The 14,088-nt window shown below is 37.6% G+C and overlaps 1 protein-coding gene across 6 annotated transcripts in view; it reads right to left on the bottom strand.

The window, feature by feature from the left end:
- Positions 1-9,061: 9,061 nt before the first annotated feature.
- Positions 9,062-14,088, bottom strand: part of FNDC3A (fibronectin type III domain containing 3A) — a 254,767-nt gene continuing 249,740 nt past the window's right edge. For all 6 annotated transcript variants that reach the window (XM_077158213.1, XM_077158215.1, XM_077158211.1 and 3 more), the window contains one exon: positions 9,062-9,404. In XM_077158213.1, coding sequence (XP_077014328.1) covers positions 9,090-9,404 — 315 coding nt within the window. In that variant the 3' untranslated portion in view covers positions 9,062-9,089. The remainder of the gene's footprint in view (positions 9,405-14,088) is intronic.

The raw sequence follows: 14,088 nt of genomic DNA on the forward strand, positions 1-14,088 counted from the left end.
AGCAGGGGTGAATCCAATCCATCCCACTCCGCCCTCTTTTCCTGTAGGTGTGGCTTTATGTCTCAGGAGTTAGGAATATGGACGTTCCCACCCCATTTCTGGGGAACAGCAGGGGGATTGAAGGTTGCTTGTCTTCTTAAGCCTTATGTGTGGGGGTGGGGACTGGGGGTGAGCTTTCCTCAGGAAGGAGAGCAGGGTGGTTAGGCGGTGGAAGCTGCAGCCAGGGGCACAATTCCACCCCTTGCTATGTGGTCTTAGGCAAACTACTTAAGGTCCTTGAGCTCAAAACCCCATCTATAAAAAGGGGAGATAATACCAGGACCCACCCCACTGGGCTGTTGCAATGAGTAAACGTAAGGTTCTTAGTCCATTGCCTGGCGTGGTGCAAAACCTCTGTAACTTTAAGCTTGTATTATTATTATTATTAATAACAAAAGAAAGATTTCCTTGTATGTAAACTAGATGCCACCTATCTGTTCTTCAGTCAAGTCTTATACTTTCTGGTCCCCATGCTGGTTCTCCTGCATCTCTCTTTCCATCTCTGTCTGTCAAGATCCAAAACCGTTTGCCTCTCAAAGGCATCTAAAACATTCTTTGTCCAGGTGATGTTTCCCGAGCCCCTCGGCTGGATGTGTGCCTTGTCTAGTGTGCCCAGAGCCTTTGTTTCCTGCCCTAATACCCCTTACATTTTTATTTAATTTTTTTTATCACAGTACATTCCATACAACATGCAATTTCCCATTTTAACCACATTCCTGTGTCCATTTCAGTGGCATTCATCACACAATGTTGTGCCACCACCCCTACCATCCATTACCAAAACCTTTTCCTCACCCCAACAGAAACTCTGCATCCTTTTTTAGTTCCTTATTCTCTCCCTGTTTCCAGCACCTGATAACGTTCACTCTACTTTTGTCTCTATGATTTTACGTATCTTGGTATTTCATACATTATCTGTCCTTTTGTGTGAGTTATTCCACTCAGCATAATGTCCTCATGGTTTATCCATGTTGTTGTGTGAATCAGAATTTCATCCCTTTTCATGGCTGAATAATATTCCATGGTATGAGCATGTACTGCTTTGTGTTCATCCCTTCGTTTGTTGAGGGACACTTAGAGTCTTTCTGCCTTTTGACTCTTGTGACCCTTACCTTTTGGGCATAGGCATCGCTAAGTAGACTCTTGCTTCTTATCTTAGCTTCATGTAGAGACAGCAGCAGTGCCCCTGCTGCTCTGGCCTCTTCCTCACGTCTGCCCATGTGGCTCCTGCAGTGGAGGATGTCTTCTCTAACCAGGCCCTGCTCTGCCTGTGGAGTTCATTGTCAGTGAAGGGAGGCTGCTTTAGGCTGTCCAGACCAATAACTTCCAAATGGCAGTGGCCCCACACCTCGTAGGTCCCCTTCTTGCTCCCGTAAAGTCTGCCTCAAGGCTAGGTGATGGTCCAGAGCAGTTGCCTCCAGTGGGCGTCTCTCTGTTCTAGGTTGCTCTGGTCACATGGCATCTCCATAGCAGCACATACTCCCCTAATATCTAAGGCAGTGGGGCGGTGGGGGGGGGGGCACGGAGGGTAGAGAGAATATGGAGAATTATACACCACCTCTTAAATCCTTCTACTGCAAGCCACCGCGACAGTTTTAAACTGTTGTCTCTGGGCTCCAATCCCACCTTTCTGTGCTGTGTTTTGGGACTTTGTGGCTGGGACTCTGCCAAACTGCTCATCTGCTTTGTCTGCTGGCTCCCTGCTAGGCTCTGTCAGTGGGGTCCTAGAGAGAGCCTCCGATGCACAGGGGACCTTCCTCTCTGCTTCGCCTGCTGTCCTGGAGCACTGGCTCCAGTCTCTAGTTCTTTCCACACAAACAGAAACACCAAGCAGTAGTAGTAGCAGCAGCAGCAGCAGCAGCAGCAGCAGCAGCAGCCAGGTGGCAGCGCTCCTCAGAGGTCTGAGTCCCAGCCCCAGGGTCCTTCCTCTAGTCTTCTTAGGTTTGAAACCTTAGCACCTTCCTCTGCTCTCCCAACCCAAAGACTGGTAGCTTTCTTTTGCAGTTATTACTGGCCTTCCTGCTTTATTTTTTATAGTTCCCCAACACTTGTTAAACCAATTTCCAATATTAAATGATTTGTTAAAAACCTGGCATGATGTCTGTTTTCCTGATCAAACCCTACTGGATACAGGGACATGCATCTTTACTGCTTACATTTCATTTGCCAAAAGAACTCACATGGCCTCTTCTAACTTCAGTAATCTGAGTGGGGTGAGGGGTGAGAGAAGAGGGAAATACCCTAAGGAGAACCAATATTTGGCACTAATATTGGCCACAAGGACTATATTTTGAAATTTGAAAAGCTATGTGTTCCAGTAACTATTGCTAACAAATTATCCAAAACCGCAATGGGTTAAAACCTCATTTTATTGCTTGATAATTCCATGGGTCAGGAATTCAGGGACGGCTGGTCTCTGTTTCTGGGGCCTCAGTCGTTGCAAATGCAAAGGACTGGAATCATTCATTATTCATCCCCAGGCTGGTGCCTGGGCTGGAGCGACTCTGAAGACTAGTACTCCTGGCTGGAGTGCCTGTGTTTTATTTTGCACTTTGCTTTTTTACTTATGTTCTTGGAGTTCTTTTTATATCAATAAATAGAGGATAAATGTCTTGTTCTTTTTGCTGCAGCTGCAAAGTTCCATTGCTTGGATGTATGGTAATTTATTTAACCAGTCCTCCATTGTTGTCTGCTTAATTTCCAATTTTTCTTTACAGTTCTGCATTGAATGCTGTTATCCCTATGTCTTAAGTGGATGAATATGTCTAAAGGATAAATTCATGACAGTGGAACTGCCTATCAAAGGGTATATGCAATGTGAAGCTTCCCTCAATAGGGGCTGGACAGCTTAAACTCCACCTAATGTATTTATTTTTCTACAGTGTTCTTCACAGAGTGTGTAACAAAGTTTTGCATTTCTGCCAATAACAGTAAAAATGGGTTTCCAGCGTTTTAGGATATTGAGCATCTCGTCATGTACTTTGAGTTCTTCTGATTTCCTTTTCTGTGAACTGTCTGTACCTTTGCCTGTTTTGTACTGGGTCATTGGTAATTTAGTCTCCATATTTAGGACCGCATTACATTTTCCTTTATTAAAGAGAGATCAGTCCTTTTCTGGGATATGAGTTCAAATATTTTTTTCCTGGATTGCTGTTTGCCTTGACTTTGGTTATGATCCTCACTGCCAGGCAGTTTTTATTTTTTTTTATTTTTTTTTATTTTTATTTTTTTTTTTTTAAAGGAAAGACAGAGAGAAGGAAGGAAGGATAGAAGGAAGGAAGGAAGGAAGAAAGGGAAACATCTTTAAACATTTTCTTGTTTTTATTGTATTCTGTTTCTCCGTTTTTGTTACATGGGCTGGGGCCGGGAATCGAACCGAGGTCCTCCGGCATAGCAGGCAAGCACTTTGCCCGCTGAGCCACCGCGGCCCGCCCAGTTTTTATTTTTTTTGCATTGAAATGATAAAGCTGTCCTTTTATGGCTTCTTTATCTTGAGGCATTTTTAAAAGGCCGTCATCATCCCTAGATGATAAAGGAATTCTCTCTCTCACATCTTCCAGTTTATTTACTTCCATGTTTTACAATTAAATGTTTGACTCATTTGGGATTCATCATGGTGTAAGGTATGAATAGGGGCCCAATTTTTTTTTTAAGAAGGCTATCCCTTTGTCCCAACATCATTAATGAACTGTTTCATTTTTACTCCACTGATGTGAAGTACTGGCTTTATCAAACACTAAATTCCTCTATGTACTTGGGACCATGGGCTTTCTATTCAGTTCTTTGGTTTTTCTGTGCTAGTATTATATTTTTAAATTACTGAGGCTTTACTTATAATCTAGTGGAGCTAGCTCCGTGCTTTTTCAGTTTTCTTACCTTTTATTTCCAGGTGAATGGCAAGTAGTAAATTCTTATTTATGTTGCGTTTATAGTAGCATTTACAATTGAGTGGCCCCTTTTTAAAAAAATATTCCTACCTATTTATATTGTGTACCCCCTGGACCTTTTGCAGTTTCCCCTTGTCATCAACTCTGAGATCATTTTGAGCCACAGTGACTGACACACTGAACTTCATCGTGGTTTAAATGGGTCAGTATAAAAATTTAGAGAATCATAATTCAATTAGCATTATTACTTGAGCACCTAATAAATGAATGTTTCTCAAAAGGTTTTTACTCCAAGATTACTTTTCAGAATAAAGGCTGTAAGAACTCTGAGGCTACTGTATATGAAGCTTTCTTATTGAATAGCTGTATTTTTTAACTGTGAAGCTGTAAAAGATAATTTCTTGTCTAAGACCACTGGGTTACCCTAAAAATATTAAGAATGAGATAGGGCTGAAAACATAGGCCTGGGCAGACCAAATCAATCAACAGCTAGCAAGAATAACCATAAAAAGTTCAATTGTAAACCAGGAATATTCTGCAGTCTAGAAAAGTGAAAGGGGTAGGAAACCGAAGGAGGTCTGTAATGTTTGAAAAGTGAGAAGTTGTCCTGTGTCCTCAGTAAAATGCACTTATTGACGCAATGCCCAGGGTTCTCTAGTCTCACGCTGTTTATGTTTTTAATTTGATATGAAACACACATTAACATAAAATTAACTGTTTTAAAGTTGAACAAGTCAGCGCTATTTAGTTCATTCATGTCACACCATCACTATCTCCCTCAAAGTTCCAAAACATTTTCTGCCTCCCAAATAAAACCTTGTACCCACTAAGTAGACTGCTCAGGGCCCCACCCCTCCTTCCCAGCTCCAGTTATCAACAGGCTTCTTTCTGTTTCAATGGATTTACCTATTCTGAACAAGTCACATAAATGGAATCATATAACATGTGACCTTGTGTATGGCTTATTTCACTCAGCCTGTTTTTGAGGGTCCTTTGCCGTTGTAGCTGTATCCCCTTCTTGGACACATTAGTCTGTCTCATCTGTGGTAAGGGGCAGTAAAAGTATTATCTCTTGATGAATGAGGAGTAAGAGAACAGGTCATCCCGAGGGCTGAGGGTGGGTTCAAAATGGAAGTCAAAGGATCAAAGAATGAAACTCAAGGTGAAAGAAATTAGGGCTTCTCATGGAAGTCCAATACCCTTCCTGACCTGGAAATTCTCCTTGTCAGATTTCCTTCTGCTCAACCTGTAGAGGGACTGTGGGATGCTCTGGATATGTAGAGGTGCTTAGCAACAATGCCTGGCACACAGGAAGGACTCAATAAATGTTACCAGGAAATATAATATTAAAATCAATGTTAATTTTTACTTCCTTCCTAGAAGTCAGGACTTTTAGGACAGCTGAGGATAGCTGAATTGAATCAAATGTGGAGATTCAAATCCATTAGTCATTTATTAGCCACACAACCTCCGACAGTGTTTGACTTCTCTGTTTCTTTACAGTTAATAGTACATTTAAGATTACAAGAGACAGGGTGGGCCATGGTGGTTCAGCAGGCAAGAACACTTGCCTGTCGTGCCAGAGGACCTGGGTTTGATTCCCAGTGCCTGCCCATGTATAAAGAAAAAAGATTACAAGGGACAAGTACTCCTACTCGCTGAAAACAAAGCCTAGCACATATTAGGTGGTTATAGATGTCAGTGATTATGATTTGAATGAATGTGGCTTCAAAATCTATCCAGTTTTGTAACCCCTTTCTGTTGGCAAATTTGCCAGAGCAAGCAGAAACAGGAAAATCATATTATGAGATGAAAACAGCTATTTATAACATGTGAAGGCACCACTCAGGACACAAGATTTGATGAACACAACTATTAAAATTTTGGTGCCTCTGTCAAATTCCTTTTTGCTCTGAGTCTCTCTTTTCTCCCTTTTAAGAGCCCTAGGGAGAAAATGATAGAGACAAAAGGGGTACTTTTGGGGACATGCATTATCTTAAAAAATGTATACAAAAATAGAATATTTAAAAACTCTTTGAAAGTAGGCAGCATCATCTACTTTGCTGGCAGGATGCCTGCTTATTTTAAGTTTTTGGGAATTGTTTATTTTTGTTTGTTTGCCTTCTGGTACCAAAATACACACGGGACCCTCCTGCAGTAAGAGAATATGTTCCTGATGGCAAGGCATTAGAGTGTTGGAAAGCAATCCCTTAATTAATTTAAGCAATCAATGCTTAACCACATGTAAAACTTTCAATCTACAGAAAAAAATTATGGAGGTAACATGTACAATATTATATTATCATATCTATTCAAGGCTGAACTCATACTTGGTTTCCTTTGTGGAATAATGCATCTATACCCAGAATCTTTCTACTTCCCCATCTTAACATTGGAAACTTTGTGGTATACCTGCAGTTGTGGCAATGAGAGATTCAGCTGGATTTTAAAAAGCATATTCCCAGGAGGAAGTCCATAGGATGAATGAGAAGGAATGCTGAACTTTCTGGTGGAAGGCAGACGCTGGGGCAGACGGCAGTCCCAGTAAGTGCAAGATGCTGGGCCCCTGGAAATGGGAGTTAGAAGGTTCTGGAAAATGGGTGAGGAATGCAGGAAAGGTGAGGAGAGGTCAGAGATTTTCTGCCTAGTGGGAATTTTACCTCAGACCCATCCTTACTCCTAATATATGTAAAGGAAGCAAGACATTTAATGAATCATACAAAATCAAGTGACTACAATAAAACTCCTTACTTGTAATTTCACTCCTTAGTTAATTGGACTTTATCTTCTAATCTTCTATAATAAATATGGGTCCTCCCATATTGAAGATTTTGAATACTGTTGCAAAAATTTTAAGCCCATTGCAAAAGAAGAGACCTTAACATTGCATTTTCTGAAACAGGGAGCAAATAAGAACATATATGAATACAATAAACGTTATCTCAAAAAAGAATGATACAACTTTTATTTTCATTGGATTTTAAAGATACTTTCGCTACACAGTTCATGTATTTTTTATGAGAGTATACTTTTTCATTTGTATGAATTTCAACCTTATACAATTTTAAGGTGATATGTTTGGTAGTGTATCTATAATCTTTAAAAAGTTTAGAGTTTTTGGAATGTACAATATATGAGGTAAAATCAAGATTACATTAAAAATTTTCTCCTCTGCATTAATTTTACAGTGAGGTTCAAATGGCAAATACACTATTAAGTGACATTTACTATCAAAAATAGGAGTTCATTTGAGTTTACTATGAAAAACATAAGCCACTGTAACTTGCTGCAGTGGCACATTACACTGTTTTTAGACATTTAACTATATAGAAATCTCTGGGCTATTACACTTAAATGCATTTTTACTGCCAAATGTGGCACTTTTAAGAAATTTTTAGAAAACAATTATAATCACTGGTGTTCCGTGGGAAGTTTATCAGCCTATGCACAAGAGACTGAATTTAAATAAAATGTAAACATATAGTATATTATATTGACAGATCATTCTTACCACTTGGAAAGGCCAAGTTTATCCACGTCTTTTTGAACAAAATTAATGTTTCTTCTACAGCACGAATCATGTGATGTAAAACAATTACAATACATGCCCATTATAATAAGGGATTCTTCAGAGATCTTCAAAGCACAAAACATATATTTTTTCCAAAGACTGACAGAATGCTTAGTAATCACTAAAATGCTAACCTCAGCAACTAAAAATTAGTGATTCACTATCCTAAAATTCAAGTAATAAATTAAAAAAAGCTAGTTACAAGTGTTTTACAGATAACAGGTGTGAAAAGACAAGAATTTTCGATAATTTCATTTCAAACTGCATATTACTGGCAGTCATTGACATCTAGGCAAGATGTACAATGGAGTACTTGACAAAATTCAGTCTGATCATCCAGTAACTCACAAACTCAAGCTCACAAAACATTAGTGAAGTATGCAACTGCAAAGTGCTCTAATGCAACATTAACCACATGCAATCAACAATTTGGAACAGTATCCAAACAGACATTACATTAAACATTAGATTTTCAAGAAAGAAAGCAGCTCGAAGTTTACTGGTGCAAATTAATTTGTCTTCGGATTTGGTGCCCCAAACAAAAAAGTTAGGTTTGATTAGGAATTCTGATGGTGATGGCAGTAGTTATAGGAGAAGCAGCAAAACTGTGGAAGTTCTTCAAAACTGGCCTACATCAGACAGATCTAAGTATGAATGTGTGTCTATGGGTGTATTCACTTATTTATACATTTGCTACATATGGTTTATATATTTGCCCTTCCACAGACAGATGTAGCTCAAAGGGCTCACAAAACAGAATTAAATAGCTCTGAAATTTCAAATGGTTTTTATGATTACTCTTTCTTAAAAAACAACAATCCAGATGTCCTCTCTCTTCTTTCCCATGTTTTCAAGATCTGAAGAGGTACTTTATGAGTAAATACTGAAATATTTTTAGGCCAAGTAAACTGTCTGTGCTTTCCTTTAAGTGTCTTATCCATGAATTTATGAATATATATTTGTGATGAAGAACTCCACATTTATCAAACAGGAAGCTTTTTTTCATGCAAATTCTTTCATTCAGATTTTTGTTTGCTAAGGCCCTCCAGTTATTCATCATAATCCCACTTACCAAATAATTAAGACAAATGAGGAGGTAGAAATATAGCACTAGATTGCTTTCACAGCATCAGACTTTTAACATTTTCATATAGCATGTTAGTGTAAGATTTTTCATTTTGAATTTTTCACTTGGTAATAATCTTTAAAACAAGCAAATCAGGTTTTCATTGTTACACTCATGCTGACTGGTCAAAATATCAATTACCTACTCTTGTTGCCTCTTAGAAAGTTTGTTCTCTACAGAAGGCATGTAAAAAAAAAAAAAAAGAAAGAAAAGTAAGAGAAAAAGGAAGGGGGGGGGGGGGAACCTGAACCAAACAAACAAAACAAACTTTGATATTTCTGTGGCTTGCATTCTGATAAAGTGCCAGCCCCTACCTAACAATATAAGCATTGTCATGGCAAAAATGATTTGCTGTAGCCTCAATGCCAGTGCCAAATGCCACTGTTTTTGTAAAAGCAATATAGAAACAATTTTAGTACATGACAAAATAAAATGTAATAAAGTGTTGAAAAATAAAGTTATATTTTCACTTGATTACAAAGTACTGAATGATAAAGGCAATCAAGATGGAAAAGAAAGCAAACAGCACAAGGATAAGAGCAGCACACTGTTCATCACTGATTGCCCGTGGGCTCCTGCTGCTTTTCACAGTGTCTCTGATGGTGCCGACTGGCGGCTCAGTCCTCTGGGAGATGAAGAACGCGGTGCTGCTGTAGGGACCTACGAGGTCTTGATGCCCCATGGTGTCTTGGCATTGGCGAATGGCACACGCACGGAAACGATATTCACAGTTCAGCTGAAGGCTTGAATACCGGAATGAAGAGTCAGGGCCTTTGTAAATCTGTTAATAAAATACGAAAAGGAAGGATTATGTGTACAAGGCAGGCAGAAAGCGGTGTTAGAATTGGTCAGTTTTAGAACTATTTTTGATTGGAAAGCTAGTGAGTGCCATTCATTTTATCTTTTGAAATGACATTTAAAAAATACCTATCCACTGAAGTATTTCTCTGTCTGCTGTATAAATTTGAAAACTGATGTGAGATCTACCTTCACAGAACTTACAGTCCAGTCAAGAAGTAAAGACATGCCCCCAAAGCATTTAGAAAAAAGCAAAATCAGCTCACAGGCATTTTCTTGCCTTCCTCAATTACAGGATTTTTAGGAACTCATTCTGTGAAAGCAGGGGCAATGTCTAATCTTGTTCTCTACTATGTCTGGCATAACTGGTAAAATTTTCATTGCAACATGTTGTTGAACAAGACAAGGAAGGAATAAATAAGGGAAGCTCTTTTTAAGTGTTTATGGCAAATCATTTTATTAACTTCAGAGAGATCACTTAGAATCACACAATAGTACCTTAAAACCCAACTCCTCTGCCTATCCCTTAGAACAGAAATAACAAGAATGGAATCCCAAGGATTTTCAAAGCAGTGTGCTAGTGTTGGAATTAGTTACCCTAGGGTTTAAGTCCTCTTCTACCACTTCACAATCCATGTAACATCAATCAGCTACCTTAAAGTGGTATAACAGTAGCTATCTTGTAGGGTAATTATGAGGATGAAATGAATTATATTTGTTAAAGCTTATTAGCATAGTGCCTATTTCCACAAATGACTTTTAGTCATTCTATAAATGAGAAAATGAAGGTTCAGAGTCTGTGACTCACTCAATTGAGTCCCCCCGGTTAGCTGTAAGTCAGATCAGCTAACATCTGGGCTAGCATATTCTCAAGCACTTTCAGCTGCCTCAACTGTATCTGTGTGGAAAATCTAAATTTTTACATACTGGTTTGCTACAAAGGAACAAAGAAAGATTTTTATCTATTTATTACTGTGTCTCCAGAATCCAGCACATAATAGATACTTAAAGACCACTAAATCAGATTGACTTGTAAGTCAAAATTTATATTAATGGATACAGAGAAAAAGGAACATTTCATGAAAGAAGCCTTAAAATGAATCTTAAAGACGATGGTAAAAGGATTAACTGCAGTATAATAGATGGTTATATTAGAAAAGAATGTAAAATAGTACATATGCAATGAAGCCAATTTCGTAAAAAAAAAAAAAAAAGCGTTATTTGTCTTATGAATCTAAAGGGAGATTTTTACTTTTATTTTTATCTTTAAAATTTTCTTTCCTTTCATCTCCAAATGAGATGGTAATGCTATGTATGGGTAAGGGAAAAAAAAAATCCAGCAAATAGCACGAGGGTGACAGACGAAGACATTTGGCAGAAAGAGAAGGAATTAGTAAATACACTAGCTGCAAGAGTTTAGATTTGATTTCCCAGGGAGCGCCTTCAGGTGTGTTTCAGGAACCCCAATCATAAGGCTGTGTGAGGAACTAAAGGAAGTTGGGTAGGAGAGTGGCACTTGCAGTATGTAAGCATGAGGTTATGAGGCCCTGATAGAATTTTTATGGGTCTTGAAATGATTTTGGAATAAGAGTTGGGAGGCAAAAAAAAAAAAAAATTTCTTTTAAGGATCTTAAGCTTGTGGACCAACATGACACTGATGAAGTAAGGAAGAAGTTGGAGGGGAGAAACTGGAAAGGAAGATGATTAAGATCAAGTTTTCCATTTTGTGTGTCAAATGTTGGGAGGCTCTAAGTCCTAGAGGAAGATGTCTTATAGGCAACTGTAGATAAAGGGACTTTGGAAAACAGATGAACTTGCTAAAGCTATTTGACAAGGTATACATATTTAAGAGAGCTATTCAGATAAACCTTATATTTGAGATGAGCTGGCTTATGTCTTAGAATGTGAAAAAAAAGATTTAAAATGAAGGATGCCATTTTCACAGTACTGATTATTGTCAAAGTAACACTGTTGTGACCTTAACAAAGAGCAAGTAAAGAATCTAAACAGAATTTTTTTGCCTTTAACTATTATTCACATATGATTAAAATAGCCCCTTTGCTGCTAATCAATTATCCATTTAAAGGCAGCATATAGCAAGCAGCAATTAATGCAGAGCATGTTAAGAGAATGATAGATTACTGTTTTTGCTTTACATCTGAACTGAGAAATGCAGATTAAAATTTAAGATGGTGAAGCCTGGGCATTTCCAGATGGCGAAGAACTTTCAAATAGCATCTTAACTGCAAAAGAAATTTACAGTAAAATTTGTAAAGAAAATTTAGTTTCATAAAATGTTTTTGTCCTTATTTTACCTCTGTGATTACTTCACTACATGGAGAAAATACCAATTGTAGAATTGAAGACAATAAAAATGAAAACAGTATCTTATCTATTTGTATCTACTTCTAAGTCTTAAAAACCCATTTAATTGCTAGATGAATTTAATTTACCAAGTGTTCCTACTAAAATTCAAAATAGTTCTTGTTACCATTCAAGGATAAGCATATGTGTTTACTGTCAAACATATCCACCTTTGAAGATATCATTACAGAGGAACAAGTTTTATTTAATTATTATTACTTTCTATGTGCAACACATACCCATAATCTGATTTTGTACTGTTTAATATGGACAGTACTTATTATTCTCAGCAGTCAGTATAAGACATTGATTTCAGCAATACATTGCCTTGAGGGAATGCAAAAATTTAAAATTTAAAAATGTTGGATTACATTAAAAAATATTATTACATGTAATAAGACATATATTGCCATATAATTTGGCACATATAGTCACATAATCTGATCCTTCTGTAATTTATATATATTATTGCAAATAACTTTTTGTAATAAGTAACACATAAAGAGAACAGCAAATACCAAAGTGTTACTCAATCCTCACAAATACCTGAACATAAGTAACCACAAAGCTCTTGTCTCTACCCTTCTTCCTCTCCATTATTGCTGAGTGCTGAGGGAGATATGAAAACGTGACACTTCGAGAGCAGTATTTTTAAAGTTAGTGTACAGAAGAACCATTTAGGACTTCAAAAAATAAACACAATTGTGGGTCCCACTCCAGATATTCAGATTCATTAGGTCTGCAAGTCACTCTGAGAAACCGTTTTTGAGAACTTGAGTTCTGAGTTCAGACGTTTAAGGAGGGAAGAAGTATATTGTGTAGGTCCAGTGGGCTCTTGTCCAGGCACTCATTCCCTGACACTGCCAATAGTAACCTGATGTTTGATTCCCCCTCGCTTACCAGACTCTAAACAACTTCCATGGAAACAGAACACTAACTTATTAATATTATAGCCCCCCCATCATTCTTTATACGCAGTATTTAAGATGTGTTGAATATCCAATAAACTGCAAATAAAATAGTACAATCCAGGAGTGAAATGGAATTCTTAAAAAAAAAAAAAAGATCTCCAAATCATTTTGTAGTATAACTTGCAAATAAGTCATAGAATTTAAAAAGATGTAAGAGCTTTATATGAACATATATAGGATGAAATTCTAAGGAATTCAATATTTTAAGTTTTACAGCATGCTTATAATCCAAAGTAAGTGAAAGTGATCGTATTAGTTAGATTCAGTTGTCAACTTGGCCAGGTGAGCACACCTAGTCTTGTTGCTGTGGACATAAGCCAATGGTACTTGAACCTCATCTGTTGCTAATTACATCTGCAGTCGGCTAGGAGGCGTGTCTGCTGCAGTGAGTGACTGGTTTGACTTAATTGGCTGGTGCTTAAATGAGAGAACGCAACGTAGCACAGCCTAGCAGCTCGGCATTCCTCATCTCAGCACTAGCAGCTCAGCCCAGGCCTTTGGAGATGCAGAAAGAAGTCACCCTGGGGAAAGTTGTTGGAGCCCAAGGGCCTGGAGAGAAGGCCAGCAGAGACCATCTTGTGCCTTCCATGTAAGAAAGAACCTCAGTGGAAAGTTAGCTGCCTTTCCTCTGAAGAACCAACAAAATAAATCCCCTTTTATTAAAAGCCAATCCGTCTCTGGTGTGTTGCATTCCGGCAGCTAGCAAACTAGAACAGTGATGATATGGTTAGTTAAATTAGAATTAGCATTGCTGTTTCATGTAGTGAAAAAAACTTATCAAAATTCATACGCTACTAAAATGTGGGGCTCTTATTTCCTTTAAACATGCAATGTAATTACATTTTCTTTAATATTAATTTTGCTGCTTCCTTAGAAGGAAACCTGCTTATCTTTAAATTATATTTCAAATCTAATTATCATTAGTCAATTTGCAGATAGTCTAGTAAAGAAAAACAATCCAAAGACAAACTTAATCTGCATCTTTGGGGTCTTCTGTAATTTCAGTTAAGAAATTACATTTCCATATTTAACAAAACTTGAAAGTAAAAAATTGTATATGTTGAGTATACTGAAAAAATCCGATTACTAATATTTATAACAGCACATGACTGGAATAAAACAGGTAAATGTTAACATTTTCTAGTGGAAAAAGAAAATACAAGATGAGATATGAAAATGGAAAAAAAAACCCAGCTGAAAAACCCTCAAATCAAAAGCTGATAGCAAAAAAAGGAAAAACTAAATGAAATGTTTACAGAAACTTGGCTTCTGAGTTGTATAAAAGCTTATTCTTTATAAAAACTATAATGAACACTGACAACTCCCTACTTC

The sequence above is a fragment of the Tamandua tetradactyla genome, chromosome 4 (assembly GCF_023851605.1).
Source record: "Tamandua tetradactyla isolate mTamTet1 chromosome 4, mTamTet1.pri, whole genome shotgun sequence".
Classification (NCBI taxonomy): Eukaryota; Metazoa; Chordata; class Mammalia; order Pilosa; family Myrmecophagidae; genus Tamandua; species Tamandua tetradactyla.